General features: G+C 40.9%; 1 protein-coding gene across 2 annotated transcripts; it reads right to left on the bottom strand.

Annotated features, from left to right (window-relative positions):
• Positions 1-1246: 1246 nt before the first annotated feature.
• NELFA (negative elongation factor complex member A) lies at positions 1247-26483 on the bottom strand. 2 transcript variants are annotated; one of them, XM_009098860.4, is made up of 11 exons: positions 25900-26483; positions 18739-18910; positions 17526-17687; positions 16526-16615; positions 14574-14704; positions 14334-14403; positions 13396-13484; positions 12264-12375; positions 9831-10087; positions 8701-8800; positions 1247-7267 (listed from the first exon to the last, which is right to left on the bottom strand). In XM_009098860.4, exons 1-11 carry the CDS (start codon positions 26149-26151, stop codon positions 7083-7085), a joined length of 1620 nt encoding a protein of 539 aa, XP_009097108.1. In that variant the 5' UTR covers positions 26152-26483; the 3' UTR covers positions 1247-7082. The 2 variants fall into 2 exon arrangements, with proteins under 2 accessions (XP_009097108.1, XP_018779671.1); XM_018924126.3 differs by lacking the exon at positions 25900-26483 and adding an exon at positions 25573-25682.

Here is a 26483-nt window from a genome sequence, read left to right as displayed (position 1 = left end):
GATCATTTTATCTAGACAAGACGTCTGCCCTTTGACACAACTTAGTGAGAGAAGTGACCGATTCCACATGGAGATATCAAGCAACTACCAAAGGCTCCTCCCCACTGTATCCAGGATCCTATGGTATTGAACTGAAAGATTAAATGGCAAAGCCAGCACTGAAAATCAGGTTAACCCACAAAATACCAGCCCAATACTAGAGTGTTAACTGTACTAAGCCTAGACTGGTTTGTATGGAGATAACTACAAAGCATTAGAATAGCAAAAGAATGAACAGAAAGATGGAATCTGTGATCTCAGCATCCTTCTTGGGCTCCCTTTCTTTGTTACACTCATTTCACTCTTTCTGGTCCTCACAGCACACATGAAAGGAAATGGAGCCTTCAGAAACCTAGCACTTCAACATAGGACAAATCATTAAGAACCCTGGGTAAGATGAATGTGCTCTTTCTCCCCTAAAAACAAAGTCTGGACAGGACAGGGAAATCACAAGCCACTTTCACTGATTATTTCTGCATTATTTCATACTCAAATCAAAGAACCTGATGCATATTGTGCCTAGGCTTGCACAGACAGGAGCTTCTCTGCAAGCAAGGGCAAGAGAGACTGGGACATCCCCCTTGATGAAGTGCAGCTCAAGCCCAAAGTTCTTAAGTTTGGGCTTGCTGTTTCTTAAAATTTCATGCTTGGATAAAGCCATGAGGAAAGGACAAAAGCAAACCTTTAAGAAAACTGAATTACTTCTCTGGTCAACTCAGTAAATCTGCAAGTCATTCTAAAGCAAAGAAATGCTTGTTTTTAACCTTACAGCACACACTGAGCCTCACTGAATAGCTTCACATCCCACTGACTGATTCAAGACAAAAAACATCAAGTTCCAAGGCCAAATTTTGTTCTGTATGTAACAATTCCAACATATTGGAATTTCAATATTGAAGTTTCCCTTTCTGATTTGTCTGGCATTATTCCTACTTCCAGAACACAGATTTGATGATTTAATTAGCTGAATCAAATAACTCCATGTAGTTTTACTTCTCACTGTATCCCTGTTGCAGAAACTTCCCCTTCTTTAGGCATTTAAACACTTTATAGATTCACAGATCAAGTTGAAGTAATCCTCTGGTACTGAGGGTCATAGAGTGACTTAAAAAATAATAAAATAATTTTGCAGTGTTCAATTGTCTCATCCTAACGAGTTTATGGAATTAAAAATATACTATAGTTCTACTTAAAATTCCATTTATTGCCTATGACTGACTTTAGACAAACAGGCCTGGAGACCAACTGCATTATGCAGCAATTACAAACAGCAGCATGGTTAAGCTTCCTACATACTACTGCACCCAAATAACTCCACTGCATTCTAGAAGGGCTTCTTGAAGAGCAGAGGGACAGCTATCTCCTCCCAAAGCACAGGTCTGAAATGCAGGCTTCTGTGGCCCCAGAAAGTTTAGTGAGGGACCACCATTAATCTCCAGCAAGCCAAAAGAGCCACCACACAGCAGCTCCTGACCAAGACTGAACTGCACAGGTCTTGCATCCACAGTTTACCATGACCGTACATGCCCCTCAAGCCAGCCAATTTTCTAAATGCTCATTCTTAACAACTGTTATCTGATACTTGCAGCTCATCTAGCAAGCAGGAACAGTTAAGACAGAAGTATCATACACATGTACAGAAAACTGGTCATCACAAGGAAACTTCAAAATCTGAATGCAGACAACAAAAGGAATGTCACTTTTCTTTAAACCTTTCTTCTAAAAGATGAATACTTGATGAACACTCATATCCTATCATTAGCCCTCACTGAGTAACACTCTAAAACCAAGTTATAACCATAACACATTCTACTAAACTCCTAAAAATTAAAACTCACTACTCATCCTCACTTGTCAAGCTGTTTTCTAGCTGTTTAAAAAGAAAAGTTGGAATCACAATTGCAATCTACCTTGTTTCAGAAATGGGCAATTCTGGGGAGGACAGCCCCGATGTGCAGTTATATGTGAGTAACTTTCACACTAAAACATGCACAACACTCTGTAACAGCAGCAACTACCATCAAATACCCTGCCTGTTACAGGAACTAGAACATTCTGTGTATTTGCTTAAATAAAGTTAAGAAATCTACACTTTTGGTCACATCTTAAAACACTGTAGAATACAGGGCATTTTAAAAAATATTATTTATACTTGCCCTGTCCTGTTGGGTAGTTTGAAAACCAAAGATTAAAATGCAATAAAAAATTCCCCAATAAAAAAAGATTCTAATCAAACATCTAAATGTCTTTATTAGTATACAAGTGTACTATGGGATTTGGTCTGCATTTTTTTCAGAAAAAAGGAACAACAACAAAAAAAGCCTCATTTAGTACTAAAAGTTCCACTTCAGCATGAATCTTTAAGTCAGCCCAAGGTACCTCCTCCACACATCACCACTCTGCTACTCATCTTTGTATTTCTTCCTCCTAAGCAGCATTCCCAACCAAGCACAGCTGCACACACAAGTACTGGCAGAAATCAGACACTGAATTCAAGACTCCTTCAAATGATGAAGCTAAGCGTCCCAAGAAGGAATCCTGAGTAATGTACATAAATCCTCTCAGTGAATGCCAGCTTTGCTTGTAGCATTAAAGCCAGATTACACCAGTGGCATGAACACAGTTGTAAAGATAAAAATGTGCTTCTACTATAAGGGAACAAGTACAAGGCACATTTTTATGCCAGTATAACTGTGGTCACATTAGCAATTATACTGATAAAACTACACTGGTAAGAACCACAGCTACAGTCATTAAAAACTTTTTGGGTCAGGGTTTGGCAATCAAGCAGCTTTTTACTGCTCAACCAAACATACATGAATAGTGCCTCAAGACAACAAAACTACTTCTACTCAGATGTGTCTCAACCATTTCTAGGGCCATTTTTAAATTAAGCTCCAGTTGGTTCTGAGATGTAGTTGTTTCCCTTCCTCCAGGTAAGTTATGCTGTGTTAAGGGCTTGTTATGCAAGAGCCATAGATCAACTTCTACTCCAAGACTCCTATAGCAAGAAACTATCACTTCCAGGCAGCAACAAGCCACAGTTACTTTTACCATTTTGATGGGGTTTTTCTTCAGAAAGTTATGATACTCAGTTTCTGTCTATCTCAAATAATGCCAAATAAAGATTAGCTCATGCTGGGCATGTACACTGACAATATAGAGAGTTAACAAGATGGAGGATATGGGGTAATGATTATTAAAGTGGTTCAGGCTGATGCTCCCCAGAGGCCCCATGGGAAGGACACAGCTGCAGGCTGGACAGGTGGGAGTTGGCTGAGGGGTGAGAGACAGCTAGGAGGAGAGAGTCATTGAGTGACAGGTGGGAGTGAGATTGTGACTGGCTGGAGGAACACACAGAGAAATTGTGATTGGCTGGAGGAACACACAGTGAAATTGTGATTGGCTGGAGGAACGGTAGACAGCATACAAGCAGGAAGCTGATTGGATGACAGGACACATGGACAGCAGCAGAGCAGCTGAGCCAGCCAATGGGTGCCTTCTATCTGTTAAATTCAGTTAGGTCTTGGTTTGGTTTCAGTTATGTCAGGTTTCTGTTTGGTTGAGATTAAAGGTATAAAAAAGGGCCAGTTTCTACAATAAAGCAATCTCTTTTGGATGCATAATGGGGTCCGTGTTGCTTTGTTCCCATTGCTGGCTGGCCTGAACAGGGACCTGTAAAGGGGCTCAGGATGTGCAGTCCACTCTGGTAGCAGCTCCCGCTAAGCCACGGAACCGGCCAGGCAGGATCCAGGAAGAGTTCAGGAAGGAACTTGGAATTTAAAGTGCGTGCACCTCACTGGAAGGATGAGGAGACCAGTGGGAGAAAGTATGGGAGGTGGAATATCAGGGGAACAAAGCAGAAGCCTGGGCCATGTCAGGCAGCTGCTACATCAGCAATCTATTAATATGGCTGATGTGAAACTAAGCACCCTGCTGGACTGGGTGTCTAATCAAGTTACAGATTTTCCCTTTAGTGGGTCCCTTTGATCAGAAACCTGCAAGCAATAGGGCAGAGACTTTTTGATATCACCAGGGATGGCGATGCCGAAGCTTGCGGGCACCTTGCTACATGGGAAACAATTGTGGCAGCCATTAAAGGAAATATCATGCAAATGTCAGCCATTACGCAGCTTTGGAAGTTAATTCCCCCAACCCATATACAACCCCAAGACAGACCCAAACCCTGCTGAATTCCCTTATCCCGAGACTAACCCAAGCCCCACAGAACTGCCTTACCCCACCAAGATGGCGGTGCAGGAGTCCAGCGTTGGCAACAAGGCTGGGAAGCCACCATGAAGAAGGGTGACCTGGTGGTCATTTCGGCCTGCCCAGTAATACAGGCACCGAACCAATGCCCAGAGTACCAAGAGCTAGACTGTAAATAACTAAGGGTGCTAGTAAAAGAAAGCAGCAGGGTCTATCAGTAGTGCACAGCTCTTCACACCCCATGACTGGAAAAGCACAAGGAAAACGATTCTAACAGTGATGCAGTTTTCAGTCTGGTTAACTGATTACTGAGAGCTGTGTACAGCCCAGAGGATAGAAGGATAGAAACGCACCAGTTGCCATTGTGCAGCTGACCGCAGAGGGTCCCTTTGCGGTCCCTGCAGTGCAGGCAGGTTACTCGCGTGATGTGTGGTATCACCACTCACCCAGCCTTGCAGGCTCTGCAGCAACTCCCTGGGATGGGTATCAACTCTAATATGTCTTTTGGTTAGATTTTACAGGGTCCAGCAGAGTCATTTGTGCAGTTCCTGGACAGACTTCATGCCACACTCTCTTGGCAAGTCAGCAATAAAGAGGCCAGAGTTCTGCTGTTGCAGCAGCTTGCATTTACAAATGTGAACAAGATTGTAGAAAAGCACTGCTCGCTGTTCATAACCCACATACTTGTGATATAGCGGATACGGTTAGAGCATGCCAAAATGCAGGAATTACTGCTCATAATACTAACTCTCTGGCAGGGGCTTGAGCCGCACACTTCCATGTTTCAGACACATGTGAGGGGGGTCCCATCTGGGCGGGAATCAGGGTGGGCCTGGTGGCCATGTCGATGGTGCTCAGCTGACTGCAGGTGGCCTATGGCCAGCCACAGGCACATCGGGGACTGCCAGCCCATCACATATGGCAACGTCACACATGAAGCGTGGCCCAGCGACAACAGGACAGGCAGCGCAGTGGCTGTCACCAGAACACTTGTCTTGTACGTCCACCCAGAAGTGGCAGTCAGGGCACAGGGCCACCAGTGGCAGAGGCAACCAAGGGGTGCAGACCACACTGCTCTGGGACACGCTGCCAGCAGTGAGCAGGTGGCTCCCCCGGCACGGGCGCTGCCATGCCACCCTTACAGCAAGCCCCAGCATTGTTGCTGCAAGCCACCAGGACCTTGTACCTCTGCCTTGCCTCCTCAGAGGAGCAAACCTGCCTGGCGGCTGCAGGTTTCACTGAGACAAAAAAATGTATCCTTTGATAGTTTTGAATTGGTTTGTTTGTGACAATAAGGTAAATGGTACTTTCAAAACAGCTGTAGATATATGTACATAGTTATAGTTATTTACAAGTTATTTATGACAAAGCCGGCTGTTCTGTAAGTTATAACTGAAGACTTCTTTTAAGGATATGATAGAAAAGCCTTCCCAGTCTAGGTCTTAGCTCTGGCCAAGCTATGGCCTTGACTGGCAAGGAAAAGTACACTATCAAACCCAGGTGTTTCTGTACAAAGAAAAGACTCACTAGCTTTGCAAAAGCTACACCACTTTCCTTTGAGGTAAACATGGAAGCCTTGTCTGGAAGAGGCCTTCCAAGTCCTCGTTGTGAAAAGAAGGCTCCTTGGCAGATCCCGGGTGATAGCAAAGCATACAGGCAGTTGTAAGCTTCGCTTTGTTAATTTCATTCAAATTAGAATTATGTTCCTGTTAAGTATTACTACTCACACCAGAGAAGCCTATGTTACAGTTTTTGAAAAGTTGTAATAGTTATTATTGTTGTCACTGTTACTAATGTCTTAGGAATTGTTTAGGCTTCTCCTAGTAGGTTTTCCTTGCTTAATAAAAAAGAGGGGGGGAGATGTAGGATATGGAGTAATGATTATTAAAGTGGTTAAGGCTTATGCTCCCCAGAAGGTCCCATGGGAAAGGCACAGCTGCAGGCTAGACAGGTGGAAATCAGCTGAGGGGTGAGAAGCAGTTAGGAGAGAGTCATTGAATGACCACAGTGAGATTGTGATTGGCTAGAGGAACAGTGGACAGCGTAAGAGCAAGAAGCTGATTGGATGATAGGACACGTGGACAGCAGCTGAGCCAGCCAATGGGTGCCTTCTTTCTGTTAGGTCTCGGTTTGCTTTCAGTTATGTCAGCTTGAGATTAAAGGTTTAAAAGGATGTGATTTCTACAATAAAGCAAATCTCCTTCGGATACATAATGGGGTCCATGTCGCTTTGTTCCCACTGCTAAAACAAAGCTGCTCAATCTCATCCTATGACCCAAGCATAAATAAGCTAAACAGACAGTGGGTACCTTTAGACACTGCCATCTACCATCTGCAATAGTTATACTGCAGCTGAAATACAAAATTATCAAGTACCGACCTGTGGTGCTTCATACATCCATTCTTACGACAGAACTCATGTTGCCAAAGAAAATGTTTTTATAATAAAGATCTGTGCCCTCAGTTAACAGTAAACCGTGAGTGACTGCGCAGTAGTCTTCTCTTCTGGTATGTAGCAGTAAACTGCTCCCATCTGTAACCTTTCAGCTGTGATCTCCTTTTTCAGTATCCTGAACAAAACCACACCAACAATGTCCCCCCCTCCCCCAAGATCATCTTTCCCTCTCCCAAGATTAATAAAAAAAGAAATTAAGTGAGTTTGACACCATCAAACACTTCTGTGTTCACTGAGCTCAGTTTGGTTGAAGAGCACAGCTTCTACTCTGGAGGGTAATAAGAAATGTACACATGAATGCCATTTTGTACAGTTGACATACTCTATGAGCTGGTTGACTCTAAACTTGATTTGGTCCAGTCTGCTGCTGCTGCATCTCTTAGGAAACATTAGTTATAGGTTTGTACTTCTTGAATCTGGTCCATTCACCAGTAGCATAGTTCATTTCGAAGACTGTGTCAACCAACATAGTGGTGCTGCCCGTGCCATCTGCCTTTGGTAAATCTTCTGTATGTTCACTAAGTTTAATTTGGATGATGTCACCTTGCTCTTGGCAAGGATTCTCTGTAGAAACAAGGAGAGAAACACATTATACATTTCAACAGTGTATTGGTGTATACAACAGTATATTAGACAAGATAGGGGGTTCTTATGCTTAAAAAAAAACCCATAAAACACAAACAACAACTCTCAAACCCAAGGCTGAGCAAACCAGACAAAGATTTTCCCCCTCCATACTCCTAGACCAAGTTTTAAAAATAACAAAACCAGACCCCAAAAGACAAAGCTCAAGGCTAACATAATTGGAAGAACAATAAAAGAGGGAGTAAAGCCTGCCAGTGTCATTTCTCTCTACCTCAAGAGTCAGAAGAGAAGAGTATATTTAAATGGAGTTGGTAAACATAAACTACCATAGTTACTTTACTCGGAAGACATTTTGTAGTTAAATGCCTCAAGAATTTTTAGCTGTTAAGGAAGCCCAAAAATCTTCACTGAAACTGCTCGTCCCAAACTCAGGTCCATGCCAGTAGAAGTTTTAAATGTTACACCTCAGGGTTGGAATGATGCTCAAGAATATCAGTTGGTAGTTATTTATCCAACCTTCAGAAGGTGCTGGCATTATTACTAAAGGAATTCACATTAATATTTACTTTACTATATATGTGAATCTATATCACACACACTTGCATTAGAAAAAGCTGTCTGTGTAGAATTAAAGTACAGCCTCCTAGTGCAATTTGAAGTACACTGAATCATCTTTAATGCAATGATGCACCACAGTAACTCTGCTCTGGTCATTCTCACCAGTGTATTGTGTTACTCCAAATGCATGAGCCACACTTAGGCTGCAGCACTCTGGTGGTAAGAGCCCACAAATACCAAATTAGAAACCAGAGCTAGTGCAGATGATTGAGTTCACTTAAGGACTCTTAAGCCCCTTCTCATCTTACATTCAATAATCTTCTAGGTAAAACAGCTTTGGTCTGTCAAGGCAAATACATAACAGGATCCAGCTATGAGACAGCTTATCTCCCTGTGATTCACAGCACCAGTTGGATAACAGTTGCCAGTTTCTAAACCAAGGAATTAGCAAAGAGGTTCTCTACTACCTGACTGGTATCATCAACTGGCCACAAAAGAATTTACATTCATTGGTCCTCCAGGCAGAGCAGTTGCACCCAACCACTTTGTTCACAGCTTACCAGCTGCCTTGTTTCTCTTCAACCCTAAGCCCTGATGCTACAGTGAGTTAGTTAGACTGGGTCAGCAGCTTTTCTGACAGACCAGTTGACTTAGTAGAAATGGACCCTAAAGACCCATTTCCAGGTAGTTAGAACCATAATTCATCAAAGTATGTAGAGTCCACTGTAAAGCAAAAAGTCCAACACATACAGACAAAGCTACAGCAAAGCACACACATATGCGCATTTAGAAATGCTGAGCTGTATTTCAGATTTGTGTATTCAGAAGCAAGCAAAATTAATATCAATACATGCCTCTGGATCCTGCCATGAATCCAAGTATAAGAGCCTTTTCTGGCCTTGTAACTTTGTTTGCAGTCTTGAACATTTCCTGTGCAGCATACATTTGCTCCCTCTGTAACAGACACAATAAATGTCAATTCAGTTGAGAAAAACTCTGTCAACAGTGAGCACTTTAATAGCCACAGATGAGCATAAAAGAACAAGGTGAAAGTTTGTAGGACCTACAAAAACTTAACAAAAAAGGCATTCTATCCTCAAGGTTTCCCTTCTGCAATACTTTTACCTAACATGCACAGTAGTGATAATTGAACTCTGGACATTGAAAAAAATACCCCACCTTCAAACAGTTACAGAAATATGTGAGAGGCTTAATGTTTATGTTATCCATTTTGTGTCCTTCATGACATTACGGAAAAAAGAAAATAATCCAATGCTTTCTTTACCATCCAACAAACCCACCTTACAATAATTTCAGAGGATTTCTTTTCCTTTAATAAATGTAGTAGAGGTACTGAAAAGAAGTCACCCAGCTTGCTAAACATCAGATCTTGCAAGCCAGGCTTACAGATATGCTTAGCAAAGTCTTCTGATCAGCTACATCTTGAATTGGACTCCAAGCATGCACATAATACACACCAAACCAGGTATCTATGCACCAGGAATAGGAAGATTCACGATATATCCCCACTCTCAGGCTTCAAAAAATGTGTAATGGGGGGATGAGGGGGATCAGAAACTTAAGGTAAAAATCTTTTACCTTAAAATAATCTATTTATGTATTTTCTCCTACTAGAGCTATGTCAGTATAATTTTAAGCAATTTATGTTATGTGGAATTGGCTGGGCAATTTCTGCTGGACATACACCTTTCTCCCAAAATTCTTTATAATGAGCAATACTTTATTTTACATAACAAACAGCATTAAGTAATGACATCCTACTGCAACATTAACACTGCACAACTAAAAATGTTGTGAATACCATTAAGACAGCATGCTAAACCACAAAGTATTTTTGTAATCTTTGGTTATAAAAAAAGCAGCCTCAACCACTCCATAATCCAAAGGCCAAGAAATGCCAACATCTAAACGAGATCCAATCCACATCAAAACCATCAGTCAAAAAGAATCTGTTTTTACTCACTGTGAGAGAGAGGCTTTTCTTCGGTGGTGGCTGTTGCTGAGTTTGGGGGGCCACTTGTGGTGCCTGTGCCGCAGGGGAGATGGCAGGAGGTGTGGTGGGTGTTAGGGGTGAGGTAGGTGTAGCTGCAGGGGGATTAGAGTTACTGTTGTACATGGGTGTTCTTTGTTTGAACTGTGCAGGAAGAGTTGTAGTAGCATTTGGAGCTGCAGGCTCTTCCGTCTGTCTGTTGGTCTGCAAGGCCTCTCGTGCAGAGCCAGCTGCAAAAACCAGTCAGAATAGTTAGAACATTATTATCCACAAATAGGGATTAGCATCACCAGTGGCCTTTAAAGAAAGCTAAAATCTCTGATGATTCCATTTTAGCACTACCATTCAATATGCCATCTAATATCCATATGAAAAAGTTAAGAGCAAATGCTCTTTCCACACAATTATCTTTAGAAATCATTAGACAACAAACTAGCTGTTCCATATGGATACACTACACTTAATATAACATTTGATGTTTAATAAATATCCAATTTATTAAATTGAAACTGCAACACTTACTTTTCTGTTTATATAGTTCTAACAACTGTACTCTGATCCTACAAGGATTGTTGCTGTACTATTATATAGAGCAAGTAAAAAATTATTTCATCAGCTTTTACCTAATGTAGCAGCAGCTTTCAAAGGAAATGCCATTAAGATACTAAAAATACAAATATGCTTTAACAGATGCCAGAATTAAATGTAGTTTTTACAAATCCCTCGTTATTTAAACACTTAACTGCCAGAAGTTAAAACCCCGCAAGGTTTAACTGTTTTTTCTCAAAGCTGATCCATTCACCTGCAATAAGGAAGTTATACTATTCTAAACCTGGTTGCAGTTGAAGGCAACTCATGAAATCACAGCAGCTTGACCACACAAGTTACCATCTGTCCAGCCAGTGGTGATTACCCAGTGGACACTCTATCTACGTTCTTTTGCAGCTGTTGGACACAGGCACAGCTGCTCAAGCACCCTTCACAAACCTCATGGGCTTTAATCTGACCTGTTTACACTGTGCTCACAGAAGACTACAGGCAGATACAGATCAGAGCTACATTGGAGCCCTTTAGAGCAATTTTAGGAAATGAGACATCTATGGTTCTCCACCTTGGCACAGACACAGCAATAGTTTTAGCAATACTGGTATTTTTCAGTAGATGTGGAACAATTGAGAGGATAAACATTTGCAGTATGAGTTACCCCTTATTCTTTTACAAGTTTCATTACTGTCTTTGTCTCTTTTCAAAATTACTGACTTTCATAAAGTAATGTCTTAATTATGCAACCTCAGATTATATGAGGCCAAATCTGTGGATCTTCTCTGTGCATCTTATATCAAGCAAACAGTTTTATGTTCCTGGTCCCTAAGAAAAGCTAAATACTCCATACTCCTAAAGAAAAGAGTACAGAATAGAGAATTTTAAACTAGACTTTTCCTGCTGCTGAACATAATGCCAACACTCTGGAAAATAGTACTACAGCTGCTGACACACTGCTGTGTTCTTGGCTGCATTCCTTCTGCAGATGCCAAGAAGGCAGAGAAGGATGTGCATAGACCTTCAGAGAGATTTTGAACTGTTTTGAGGCCAAAGGAAATGACTGGGTCTTGCATCTATGCAGTTTTCTATAGTGCCCAAAATGCCACAGCTCACAGGTAAAAATAATATATTAAAATGAAATGTTGGTTCTCTGTTAATAGACAGATCTGGTAATGAATCCCAGCCATCCCCATCTGTTAGCATAAACTGATACATTCCTTTAAAGACTTCACACACAGCAGGGAAGGAAAAATAAAATCAAATTGGTTAAAATAAAATTCTAGGAAAAAAGAACTTGTACAAACCATTTTTTACTATTGGCAATTTTCTAGAATAGAAAATAACAGCACTTTTCAAAATATGCAGTAGGTCAACTATTATCTTTGTTATACAAAGGTAGAAGAAAAATGGATGGCTTAATCCCAAACTGTGTGAAATATAATATGCACTTGCCTCTAGAAATAAAACTGACTTCTGAAAGCAACTGTTTTGTATGTGCTAGCATGTGTGTGCATGAAATATATACTTCAGACTTATATTGATTACTCTTTGGGGATAGCAAAAGCTGGATTTTCTATTACTGTGTAAGAAAAAAAAAATCAGGAAATTGTTTCACTTACTTGACTTACCTAGCAGTCACTCTAAAAATTCAGAGCTAAAAATTATTTTCTTTACTTAGGTTAAATGATATGTCTGGTTTCCCCAGACTCAAAGGCTGGAGTCTTGCAATGGATTTTATATTGCTAAGGTAAGAGTTTCATTCAAGTTGAGGGACAGTAGGTTTGTAAATAAAAGAGAAGCCAGACAGTAAAGCTGTACAGAGTTGCAGCTATCAGGTCCCAAGAGCAAAGAAGTGTCTGTTACCTGGCTGTGTTTCAGAGCTTGGGATATAGGAGGAAGACGGCACCACACTGGGGGTAGCAGGTAAATAACTTGTAGAAGGTAGTGCAGGCTCATTGTTCAATGAGCCAAGTTTCTACAGAACAGAAAAGAAAATATTAAAGTCACACTGCAAGTATTCATGGGCTGTTTTTGCATTTTAAATACAACTTCAACATTAGATTTACTAAGATATTCCTTTTGGGAATTTAACTGCAAACTCCTCTGTTAGGAGTCCTACCTAACAACCTGTTCAACACTAACTTTCTACTTCAAACATCAGAAATTTGTGCAGATGGCACTCTATGAAGAATTGCACTCTAGGACTAAGTGATCTGCCAGAGGAAATATGCTCTTCACCACTAGCAAGCAGAACCATGTTCACCCATGGGCATAAGGCCTACTAGGCTACAACCCAGGAGAACACAAAGGCCTCTGGGACACAGGCAAGCAGAAGGCAGCTGTAACGGCACAGGCAAAAATGCCATTCCACTGAAACAGGCAGTCAACACCAACACGACTGATGCCATCTAGGATGATGAGGCTACAGGAAAAGCCTCATTTTGTACCTTATTATACATGACACTGCATACACAGCATAAAAGCAGCAGCATGGTTGATGATTTCACGGCCTGATCCAGCCTTTGACCATAAGGGGGTGAGAGAAGAAAGAAGTTTTGGGGGGAGTAAGTCTAACAGACGAATCATTTAAGATAGCCCTACTATATAAAACATAGACATTCTGTAAAATGTGGAACTTGCTAAACTGAAGATTCTCTTAGCACTCTGCAGAAGAGAGGCAATGACCTTCGCTTCTGACTCCGGCCTACCACAATCGGCCTTGGCTTGGCCTTGGCTTGTCACACATGCCCAACAGACAGTTTCTCATTCAAAGGCAAGGGCAGGACATAACATTCTTGTAGAACCTACATCCCGACTGAGGACACAAAGCTGCACCATAGTTTCTAATATGCTGCATCTGAAATAGGAGGAAAAGGCCTACACATGACTGGTTCTTCCTCTCCCTGACTGAATGACTTCTAGCAACAGGTTTGCTTTTTCTTTGGTGAATATATATATATATTTTTTTTTTTTTTTTTTCTTTGCTTGGTTTTACCTGTGTAGATACAAGGCCAGCAGCATAATCTGGGGTAGCATTTTCTACTACTGTTTCTTCTTTGGCTTGCTTTTCCACAACTTCTGTATCTATTGCATAAAGATACAAACAAGTGAGTCCAAACATTTATTCAGAAATATTGAATATATTTTTTAAACAAAGACATAAAAACTCATTTCTCAAAGTATGCTAAAACATGCTTGAAGAGGTATCTGCTGAAATAGACACAGTAATCTCCAAACACAGTTTTACAATTAACCCAGTAATGAACTGAACAACAATGTACAGGATACAGTAACTGAGTAATCTGATACTAGAAAGCATGAAGGCCCAAGCAACACTTTAGTTGCAATTATGGTTTTGTTCTGAGGTGGTATTCTTTTTTTGTAACAATCACAAAAAATTGTTTTAGGAAAAATATGCTGCATAGTGTATCTTCTTGATATGGTTAAGTAGGGTACAACCCTGTCACTTGCCTTAAAAGCAGTGTATCAGATATTGTTCACTTGCTATGACCTCTCAGTCAAAATTTTGGAAAGTGCTATAAATTTTTTTCAACATTACTTTCACCTAATTTACATGACCATAAAGCCAGTAGAAGTGAGCAGATGAAAATAACTCAGAAAAATTCCAGTACTGAAGCCACTCACACACCTATGGGTTGCCCAAAGCACAACTGATTAGCTCAATCCTTTCACAGGATTACCTAGGCCAAGGCAATATGAGTAGGAACACTGAAACAAGTGAAAATCCTCCTTTAAAACCTATTTCAGTCAGGGGTTTACTTCATTCACAAGTATTGGTTGGTATCACATCCCCTAATTTTTTAGGTTTAGCTCAAGCTAAGCTTTAGCAAATTAAGAACAAAATGGTACTACAAATTTTGATCCTTTTTGCAGGTATACTGACAGCCTTTATAAGTAGAATGCTGTACCAACCTAGTGTCTTTCTTCTTCTCTTTGCTTCACGGCCAGCACCTACCATATCCAGCTCAGAGATATCTAGAAGCTAAAAAGAAAGACCACAGAGAACTTATTAATCATTGTTAAATGCATGTAGTTTATCTCTAAATATCATCCTCAGGTTTTTCTTCCTTTATATATTGATTCAAAGCAGCAGCAGAAATTCACTTTAGGTGAGAGAAGAAACCTGAGCAGACAAACAAGGAGCGCACCTACCTTTACTCCTCTTTCTTTGCGCAAAGGTGTTCTTGAAGGAGGAATAGGAGTTCTGTTTCCAGAAGGACTAAAAACACTGGGAGCTGAAGTACTCCTGAACGGAGCTTGTTTTGGTATTCCTTTGAGTGGTGCTTAGGGAAGAGCAAAGAAAGTAACAACTGAAACAGGTGTTTAACTGGTTATGGAAAATACTTTAATGAGTTCTTCAGCTCTTCTCCTTCCTAACATACGCATTACCTGCCCTTTAAATGAAAATATCTATAATAAACATTAATATTATAATGTAGAATTGGCTATAACACTACATGTCACTCACAGGTCAGATTAGGTTTTACTTTTCAAATAAAGGCCATTCTCTGACCAATGCTTGCAACCCCATTCTACATGAAGTAATCAAACAGGTGCACTGCTAACAAAGTCTACTTTTCCTAGACACACAGCTGCTTTCCTTACTTGTAAAAAATAAACGCTGAACATGTAAAACAGCATAGGACATAAATCTTTTGAATCCAATTATTGCCAAATTGCTCTTTGATTTTCACAATCAAATTACTTGATAAAACTCTATTTAACCAAAAATCTTAGCCAAGTTTCTGCAGGGCTAAGAGAGCTTGTGCAAAGGTGAGTTACTGCCTCACACAGGGTGTGAAAATCTAGAACTGCTGTTTGCACAAGGAGAAGGACCAGTCTGGGTCTATAGTGCAAACAGAAGACTTGCTTTCTCAATACTCAGTAGCATCAGCTACACCTGTAAGCATCTGTTTCCTCCCAACTCTATGATGCTGCCCCTCTACCACACATTTAATGCTAGCACTAAACACAGCAATCTTTTAACTATTAAAAGATATGGGATACATATACAGATATATCAGGTCTTTCAGCTTCCTGACAATCTCATCATTCCCTCTAAGTTAAAGATAAACAAAGAACTTCAGTTTGAGCTTGGAGACTCTGTATGCCTCTAAATGTTGCTCTGAAAATGTTTGAACCATAGGACAATGCTCTGACCCACATGAGTACTTTTCAGCAGAGCAAACCTCAGCAGGTCCCCAACTCCTTTTCTAGAGGCCAACTGGTTCTAAAGGCCAAGTTCTAAGGACTGGCTTTAGTAATTGAACAGCAACACAGAATGCCAAGAACTAACAGCCCGTTTCTATAATGGAAATTTTTTAGTTCAAATTACAACCAGACCTTTTGCATTTCCTGCATGAACACAGCCCTCCAAGCCACATCTTAAATAGCATTGACACAATGTACTTCATAGTACTCCAGACACAAGACCAAGAAATCACTCAAAGGTTCAGACCTCAGCATCACTGGTGGACAGGAATGTTACACCTGTGCAGTGACTTAAGAGTATGGAACTAATTTTAAACCCACTTCTCACCCCTTATTTGAAAAATTTAAGCAGTTCAGGAACTTCAGCAAACAGCTGAAATGCATTAATACAAAGCCGAAGGACCATTCTACAGGTTTGCCACCTGGAATTCACTGCTCAGCTTTGGCTGCAGCAAACATTGTCCCCTCTTCTTTCTCCAGACAGAATTATATAAGTACAAGGTAGTTTCAATCTACTTCACAGCATTTCAAAGAGCACAGCAGACTACTGTGATCCACTCTGCGCTCTTTAAGAGCAACATGGCTTAGTCAGGAGTTATTCCTGGAGTGATGCAAATTAAATTCCTATCAAAGTCTATAGGCACAATCTAGCTGCATACACTTTAGAAGCATGGCAGATATACTTGCCATTTGAAAAACCCTACACACTGTTGTTCTTTCTGACAAGACATGTCAGAAATATTTAAGTACCAGGAGAGAGGGAGGCAGAAAGGGAGAAATCCTTTGCCTCAAAAAAAATTTAAGCTTTTGTAAAAAACAGATGGTAATTTTATTCTTCATCAAGGCTGCTTTATCAGGTTTTCTTTTTAAGAACTGATGAAAGTAAGCCATACTTGTTGTATCTATCTTCTTGACCAGTCCCCTGCCTTTGGCATGGAAAGGCACTCCTGCAGTCTTCTTGAGCTGCTGCGCAGTTTCTGTTGCTAAAAGGAAAAATGGCTTTAGTTATTACAGAACCTGTGCTGAAAATGCATAACACAATGTTTCTTACATAAAATGTTATTAACTAATACATAAAGAGATAGGAATACCAACAAAGAAAGAATTGTACTTTAATTAAAACCCAGGTAATTTATGTGAAGTAAACACAGTATTTCAAGAAAATGTGAAATCAGTATGACTATGCAATGGACAAGGTGGCCTAAGCTAAAAGAAATAACCAGAAAAGGCAGTTTACTCAGTAGAAATTTAAATAATTTTTAAAAATTATATGCCACATTATGAAAACAAATACAAATTTTGTATTTAACCAGACCAACTCAAGTTACATGCAAGAAAGCAGCAAGCTGCTGCAACAGAACAGCAACTGCAGTAAACTATTTTAAGATCACTTAGTTCAAGCAGCTACCAATACATATACGTACACATATGCTGCCTTTTGTCAAGAGAAAACCCTCTTGGTTTTTACACCCTATACAGCCACACTGAGTGAAAGAAAGCATTTATTAGCAGCCCTTGCTCTCTGCTCCAAAAGCACATGGCAAAATAAAACTGTCTTCATTTTACTTTTGCTTCAGGAGCTTTTAACCAAAGGTGTCCCCAGTCAGACTGTTACATATACCCAGGAGAGGACCTATCTGTGCTTTATGAAGCTACAGCTCTTTGTATGCCTTGAAATGTGAACAGCATTTAAATCAATATTAGCATTTTAATGCAATCCTGGATGGAATGACTTGCACCTGCTCTTCCACACATCAGTCCATCATCATCCAGGAAAGCTCTTGTAACAGAACATTTTAATGCGTATCACAATTCTGGAGAATAAGACTGAATATACTGAATATTAATTGGCCTTTCACTATTTAATTTGTACACAATCTTAATACTACTTACACTTCTGCAAGAGTTCAGCTCTGAGAGTGGCACTTTTAGGTTTCCTTTTCAGCTGGAAATGTTTCACTGGGGGAGTAAGTGGCCCAGCTAGTGTTGTCAAGGCATTTTTGTTTAAGTATTGGCATTCCAACGGCAACATAGCTGAAGTTTCACATTCACTTACTGCATAAAGAGTTAACACAGTACACAGGAGTATTAGCACCTCTTTAACAGCGATTGACAAAACATTTTACAACTAGACTGAACAGGTGGTTTTAAATTTTAGATTACTCGTATAAACACCAAGAGAAATTTAGTACCAATTATTACACAATATATAACCAGTTATTAATATGTTTGTTTTTCCCATTAGCTTAATAAAAGCTTCCATTTTAATTATACCTAGTCAAATTACTGGTATCTTAAATATGCTGGCTGCTATTGTCAAAAAAAATAAAAAATATTGAATTCTCAGATTCCTTAAAAATTACACATGAAAACCAAACTACTGAATGAAAAATCCAAATCACAAGTGTGGACAGACAAATTATCATCTGTTTATAGAAAGAAAACAAAGTGTTTCCACCTCCAAGTCATTTAATTATTGTTCTGCTGCAATCTCCAGCCCCGAGATTGTGTCTGTCCCTGGAGGCTCGAGGGGTAGGAGTAGTTTTGCAGCCATCAGAAGCTTTGGTGCTGTTTGAAGCAGCAACTGTGCAAGTGCCTGACCCCATAATTTCAGCTGCTGGGCCATCAGCATCGCAACTCTTCCCGAGATCAGCCTCCTCCAGCACCGATCACCTGCTGTCCAGACACTTCCAGCAGAGGCAGCCCCTGCCCAGGACAGCGGTGGTGCTTCCACACAAGACAGAGACTTGCTGTTGTCTTGGGTACCACAAATGGCAGACAGCAACATAGAAAAAGCCTTTACTGCAGCACAGCCTCTAAAACTAACGAATCCACATAAACTTTTGTGCTGCCCTTCACAGTCCAGGCAATAACTGACATTAAATTTTGATGATATGTGAAAAGATAATTTAAGAAGCTACCATTCCTCAAATACCACAGTGCCCAGTCCAGTAACATTCCAGGTCATGAACTGTGGTAGTCCAAAGACAAGACTGCTTGTTCTTGCATCTCTCCTTTAAGACAGCAAGGCTGCCTGTGAAATGACAGGTTATTCCTAAAAAAAGGCACCACATTCCTGCAATTTTCACCAACAGAAAAGGCTTACCTTTCTCTCTAAGCTCTCCTAAAATATCTTGAACATTGGGATTCTGTTCTTCAAGATCAAGGTTAAGGGAGCCAGTATCTGGAAAGGATTTTAAAATATCAGCTACCATTAAGACCCAGGGGTCTGAATCCAAGGTAGCGAGCTGGATAATTTCAGTCAGTGCCCCTTTCATCTAACAAAAAAAGAAAAAGAAAATCAACCAATTGGAAACAGTTTTAAACAGGTTATAGTTGGACTTATTTAAATAAAGATACAAACATGCACAATGTTTTACTACTGGGGGAGGGAAGAGGGAGACTGTTTGTTCCACACAGTTATACATTAACTCTAGAACCAAGCAAAGAATGAACCACAGTGATTTTTTTTTTAACTGCTTTCAGCCAATCTAACCCAAGTTTGTTTTGAGCTTTTGGCAGCTCAAAGCTTTGTTTAGCACTGGGCATTTTGAAAAGCAGCAGCCAAATTTTTAGATTACTGTCTCTTTCTGTTTTACATTCATACTCCCTGTGGACCCACACTTTCTATTCAGTGATGGGAATATGCAAATACAACACAAGTTATTTAGAACAGGTCTAAATGAAGATGTGCCCCTTGCCAGCCTACAGCATAATTACAGAGATTGTATCTGCATCATAATTGTCTTCAAAATATTACTTAAGCTGAGGCCAAAATAACCTAATCAATACTGTACTGTTTGACAAAAATTACATATGGAAGTAAACATAGCCCTCTTAACATGCCATGAGCAACAAGATTTTCCATCTACCTAAAGTTTCTATAGTCAGAAAAAAGTTATTTTTTTATTTTGTAAAATGCAAAAAAATAAATGAAGTAAATTTTAAGCTTCATTGTAACAGTATTTTTTAACTACTGACCAACATATCTGTTGGCACTATAACATGAAAATCAAGGTGACTATAGTCAGGGGTTTACTTCATTCACAAGTAAGTATAAACCCCCAGAGACTGAACTTTCTTTTTTTTTTTCCTAAGTAAATTTTCATGTAAGCATGCCAGCACTAGCTTTAGTGAACAAAGATGTTTGAGATATTCTGTATGTCTAACAAGCCACAGAAAACAGCAGTAAAATCACATAAAGTAGTTTACCATACTCTATCTGCATTGTATTAACACTGAAGAATGTATTTTGATTTTTCACCACCCATTGTGGCACATAAAGCTTAGTTACAGTCATCATGTTTCTGAACACAGGAAGACAAGCAAGAGACTCATCTTCACCTTCATGCTGTTTCTTTCCCTTTATTTAAAGCACTCTTATATAAAAAGCTTTAATAAAATAAACTTACTCTATGCATACAACTCTAAATAAAAGAAATAAAAGTTAAATTTCTGCTCCCCATTCCTCTCCCATCCACTTCTAAAGCTCAGAGGCAAACAAACATTGACATTTCTCAAGTCCTTTCATCTGCACAATGTTATTGCCCTCTCACTTTGGAAGGGTTTACAAGTCCACTCCAGAGCCAGTTTGTCCTTTACCTCCTACATGTTTTAGGGCTCACACACTATGTGCTTGTGAAACAAACTGCATCAGTCCATCTGACCCAAAATGAGCACCTCTGTATCTTTAAGCTCGATCAGCTCCCCAGAGTGACTGACTGCAGTCACACAAACACCAGGAAGAAGACACTACATGGGCCAGTTCCCATTGATTTGCTTTGGAATAAACTGAGCACATAACCAGGAGCACACACTGTTTAATGTGCTGTCAAATTTAACCAACCTTACCCAGTGGAAAGAATGAATTTCTGAGGTTCTAGTCTTTGCTGGTTCTCCATTGCTCATTTATTCCTCAGTAAACATAACCACACCAGAACCATCACACGCTTGTCCACCTCTCTACTGTAACTCTAAACTCCTTAACAAAAGTCACTTCTACAGTGGATGAGAATGACTGTGAACACTATCAAAGCAAAGTCTTTTTGTTCTTTTATCTATCCTAAAGGAATCAAGGTACTGATTTACACAAAACACCTGGAAACCTAAAACATCCCAGAAGAGCTGATGAATTCATAGCTTTTACAAGCTTTTCTGTGGACACCACTAATGCAGGTAAGTGTACAGAATGTCATTTCCTTCATCAAAGCAAAGTCAGGCAATAGCTAGAGAAAAAAGTCTCTTGCATCCTCACAATTTACCCTTTGTATCTGCTTCACAAAACTCCTATTTGTACCAAAATTTCAGAGCTTCATGCCTATACTATGAAAGTTCCTGCAGAACTCTGGTCTGGGCATGTTGCATCCCCTCTGCTCTCAAGGTTAAAGTTCAGGCAGTCTATATATGCCAAAACCCACTGCTTAACAAGCTTTTGGTTCCTTCAAGAAAGGAGCCCAGAAACAATTTGTTTGCCTAGCACAGGGCAAATAACATTATCACAAGGCGTCATGACAGAAAGAACATGGTGAAATAACAGTACCTATCACACGCAGGGAAGCAAAGCACACCAACAAGTACTGTGAGCTAACCAGAGACCTTGCCTGAATATGGCTTTGCATTTAACAAGCCTGGATTCGAGTTTTGACTAAGGTTTGCCTTCACATGGCAATTTAAATACATGTTCCTACCTCACTGTTCAACTGGCAGCTGCAAAGAAACATTTCATTTATGGCTTGAGAATGCATGAAATGCAACTCATCGGGGAATCCTACATGCAGATTTCCTGTTACTTTACAGGGCACAGCCATAATCCCTAATTCCTAATTGTCTATGATTGCAACACTGGGTCATTAAGACTCCCATCAGCTCCAACCAGCATCTTGTTAAGCATGAATGTCAAGATCTGATGTAACATGTTCTAGTGCCTTTCTCATCTAAAACTTAAGGATCTTAAGTATTTTTATCAGCTTGCTAGCACACAAGAAAAAGCGTAGGCCATGACTAGAAACATCTAGCAAGCAGGGATCAGGCAGGATGGGAAGTGTCTGGGAACACAGGCAGATTAACAATGGCTGTGCAGGAAGGACAAACAGGACTGTGGGAAGGTATTTAAAAGGAAGTGTTACAAGTAACACACAACCTGACAGCTCCAAGAGGACTACTTGCAAATATTTCAAATATTTATTTGCTTTGTATTCTGCCTAAATTAGCGTGTATGACAATACTTTTAGCCAACTGCATCAACAGTTGGCTAATAAACCAAATGAAGCTTTAATCTTTTTGAGGCTATAGGAAGAAACAGTATTTAATAGGGAGCTGCATCATCACTATAGAATATTTTCATTAAACTAAAAGCATTGGATTGAAAACATAGTATTAATATTTACACAATACAAAGCCAGGATGGGTCAATACCACTATTGGATGTGGTCTGCATTTTAATAATGAAAAAGAGCTGAAGTGGCCAAGAGAACTATTGGATTAAAATATCCCATTTTACATCACAGAATAATTATGAACTCCAAGAGCAGGCCAGAAAGGTGCACAGCAGCCTGTGTGCTCTCAATACAGAGGCAAATGCAAGTGTCTTGTCCCCTCTTACTCCTTTGCACCCACACTCCACGATTCCCACTTCCCTGCAGAGATGGCTCCTGGTGCACATAAGCCAGTACAAGGAAACAGTTTTGATTTTTACTGTAATATACAGGCAGGTCCCTGCTGGGATAGGAATCTTCCTCTCAAGACAATTCAGAGAGCACAGAAGCACAGTCTTTGTCCCAGACTTGGTTGTAACATCAGTCTAACCCCGAACAAATAAATTAAACACTGGTATAAAAAGAAAGCTTGCACTTGCCATTGCGAATCAGGTTAACAACAATATAATATGCAAAATAAACAGAAATAACAGTTCTGCCAAATTCACAACTGAAGCTCTGGTCAGCACTACGCTGAGCTTTAGGCATCATTTCAAATAAGCGCAATTCTCGAGAAAAAAATTAGCAGCTGAAAAGCCATGAGATTCAAAAGTTTGCAAGTTCTTCCCAGAGAATTACAGTGGGAAAGGAATTTTTGATAACTGCCTACAAGACACAATTTAAAATGAAAATGAAAGTCAATTATTCTTAGTAGTCAGCAGGAACAAACATGCAGTAATGAGGTTCACAGCATGATAAAAAGTTAGTTTTATTACCTGTCCCACAAGAGTATTATGAGAATTAAGTCACTTATATCTATATAGTATTTGGAGTGTTGAATGAAAACATTATGAAAATTGAAAGATATTACATATGAGGATAAAATCACTTAAGTGAAGGACTGAGCTTTCAAGAGGGCTCACTGAAGATTCACTTGTCTAGACTGAAGCTTTCACAGAGATTTAGAAAGGACCAGGAGCAATTAAATCCCTTCTAAACCAAATACCACCAGATTCCTTGATTCCCACATTGCTTTTTACTCAAATGTCTGCTCCCAAGTGGTTTCTATGTTAGTCTAAGCTTTCATGAAAATGCTACTATATAGAAAACAGAAAAAAATTATTTTGAAGAGAAAATTACTCAGTTGAATCTGTTATCTAGAAAGGGTAATATCTTTTAACACATAACATATCCTGTAGCTGCTATTGAGATTCCCAAAGCTGTACAAAGCTGATGCAATACATTTTCCAATACAATTAAGCTTCCAAATGCCAGCTCAGTGCTTCTCGCACATGATCGATACAAACTGGCACATGGCATGGGAAAGACATATGACTTTCCAAAGAGAATAATTCAGCACTCTCATAGTTAAGATTAATCACTTTCAGACATGGGGATGATTTCCAAGTGAAAAATTCACTTCCAGGCAGCTACAGCTACCCTGTCCTGGCAGGAAGGCACCACTTCCAGCACTCCCCAGCACACAAGCAAGGCTGCTGCAGAGATGTGCACAGCACAGCCATTCTGGACACAGACATATTTATCTATTTTCTGGATATTGTGTGCAAGGTATTCCACATCAATTCAAACATTGCAACTTTTGATACTAAGTTAGGTGACAAATCTGCACAAACAAAACTATCTTAGCAAACTAACCACAAATGATGAGTATCTGATAAGACAACAGCCCTTTCTGTCAGCAGTTTGGTTACATCAGCTATTTTTTCCATCTATAGAAGGAAGCCTGTAATAATAATAGGAGGCCTACCAGCAATGTTAAAGGTTTCTGCCTCAGGGGTTTTTCTATTTTTAACCTTTTTTTTAAGACCCTTCTCCCAGTTTAAAGAAAAAAAAAATCACATATTCCTGAAACAATTAAAGATGCTAAGGGTAGATCTCAATCATCAGTTTACAATAAAAGATTAGGCTTATGATTAAATTCATGAACTCTACCAAACTGAAAAATCCCACAGTAATTTGTTACAGCAGGAACAAGAGCTTTACATTTGGAACACAACTGATCACTTTAAGTACACAGTAAAAGGCACACTGACTGGCTTTTCTCTACACTTTATCTCCACAGCTAACAAAAGCACAGATCCAGGAAAGCTGCTGGCAGCTCTTCCTCAGGTTTGGTTTAAAACATTCGCTCAGTGAACACACTTGAAGCATTTCAACAAATTATTTCAGTTTGTTTGAATGCTTCTTCCTCAAAGAGCTGCCATGAGTGCTATTTATGGAGGTCCTTAAGCTCTTGGAAGCTCTTTTCAATCTAAAAACACCACCGATTTTTCTAAACACTGCAATACTAATTTCTGCCAGGCTACTTGGATTTTCACACTAAGGTCACAAGAATTTTGCAAACTCACAAGTTCACACGAGCTCCCATCGCCCTTTCTGGCCTAGATTATTTTGTTTGTCCAGAACATGACCCCGTTTATCACACACAAGGATGACAGCTTGTTCACTGGACAGGCACTAAATATGAATATCATGTTTTAAAAATCAGCATAAACATGCTGAACTAGATTTTTTTAAGTGACACCAGTGTAACACAGTGAAGAATCATACAGACGCATATGGCAAGACAAACATTAAATGGCATATGGCAAGACATACTCTAAATTATTTCTTAAAGGTGATGCTTGCCCATTTTCTGCCTAGAAGTGCACAAAAGCTGAGCATAAAACAATCCAAGTTACATACCACACCCTGCCTGGTATATATGGATATTAAGCTAAAAAAGCAGTTGTCTTAGCCAAGAAAGACTGGTGAAAGCACAGCTGAAGATACTCTACACAACTAACTCCACACCACTTCCATGATTGTTAACAGGAAATACTGTTTTACATGATGGAAGCAGGACAGGATCCTTCAGTCTGGCGGAAGAAACCTAAGATTTCCAGACGTTCTCCAGCTATTGCCCCAAACATCTGTAGCTGCCTACCGGCAAGAATAAGCCAGGTGCAGATGAAGCATGGTCCAGGGCCAAGTGAAAAAGCCTGCAGAGCCAGCTCAGACTCGAGCCAGCCAGTTTATTAGCTGGGGTAGGACAACAGAGGAAAGCACCAGCTGTTCCCAGAAAGGTAAAGAGAGGCAAACAAAAAGCAAGCCAGTTTTCCCCAATCAAGACCTGACTGCAAGAGGGTGGGGGAAAAGCACTGCTCAGTGCAGACCCCAGATCTTCCACTGCCAAAGTTTCAGCACTTGCTGCTGTCCTCCCTAAAGCCGAGATGCTCGACTTGTGACACCTACACAGCTGCTAGTACTAAGGAAGGAGTGGAGGAAGCTGAACACACACACGACCTCTCCTAAGCGATCCTGCCTCTCCCCTAGCCGTCACACAACCACTGCCTCAGAAAAACCCTCCTCCCTAAAAGACACCCAAAACACAGCACTACAATGAGTCCCTGTGGGCCACACAATGGGTTTCACGGCCAAACTGCTTTCAAAAGGCTAGTGCCAAGCAGGGAATCCCCGAAGAGCAGGAAGAGGAGGAGCAGCACCAAAGCTCCCACTCCACTCACTCCCTTATCGCGGGGAATCTCGGCGCTTTTCCTCACACCGAGGACCGAGTCGGGAGACCTTCTTCACTAATTCCTGCCCGTCCAAGGAAGGCTGCGAGGGAGAGGCGGGGAAGGCTGTGGGGACCAGCCCTACCACACGCCCCTGCCCTGAGGGGCTGCAGCCGCTCGGCTTCGCCCCGCGGGCGGCCCGGGGTCCCCCCTCCCCGCAGCCCCCGTGTGGAAAAGAAAAGGGCGGGCGGGGGAGGTGGCTGGCACTGCCCCCCCTTTCTCCCCTCACACCATCTGCCTCCGACCTCTCCTCCTCACACACACGCGCCCGGCTCTCACCTCATCCACCGCCCGGCGGGGCAGGTGCAGCATCCCCAGGAGCAGCTTGAGCTTGACGGCCGAGGAAAGGCCGTGGAAACAGAGTCGGATGTTGTCGATGACCGAGGCCGTGAGCAGCGAGGCGATGCTCGGCGGCGCCCACAGCTCGTCCGTGGAGCCCAGTTTGTTGTGCAGCCACAGGCCGGTGTCGCTCTCCCGCATCGACGCCATCTTGGGAGCGGGGCGAAAAAAGAGCGGATTCTCGACGGGCATTTTATGAAGGCACCTAAAGGGAGGAAGGGAGGGGGTGAGGACCCCTGCGGGTCGCTGTCTTGTTCGTAAGCCAAAATGGCGGCGCCCAATGAGATTGCGTTTAGGAAGGCGGAGGCTATGCCGTAACCTAAAATGGCGGCGCCCAGGAGGGGAAATGAAATAAGGCGCTTCTAATCTCTCGGCCAAGTGCAAAATGGCGCTCGCCACAGCTTTTCGTCCGTACTGCAAGATGGCGCCGCTTCACTGTAGAGAAGCTCCTCTATCAGCCCCAACTCATTGTCCCTCACAGTCCGCCCTGACTCCTCCTGGGCAGAAATGGGAGGAGAGCCGCG

This window comes from Serinus canaria, chromosome 4, assembly GCF_022539315.1.
Source record: "Serinus canaria isolate serCan28SL12 chromosome 4, serCan2020, whole genome shotgun sequence".
Classification (NCBI taxonomy): Eukaryota; Metazoa; Chordata; class Aves; order Passeriformes; family Fringillidae; genus Serinus; species Serinus canaria.
Note: the sequence above shows the minus strand (reverse complement) of the source record. Positions and strands in the feature narration are given on the sequence as shown.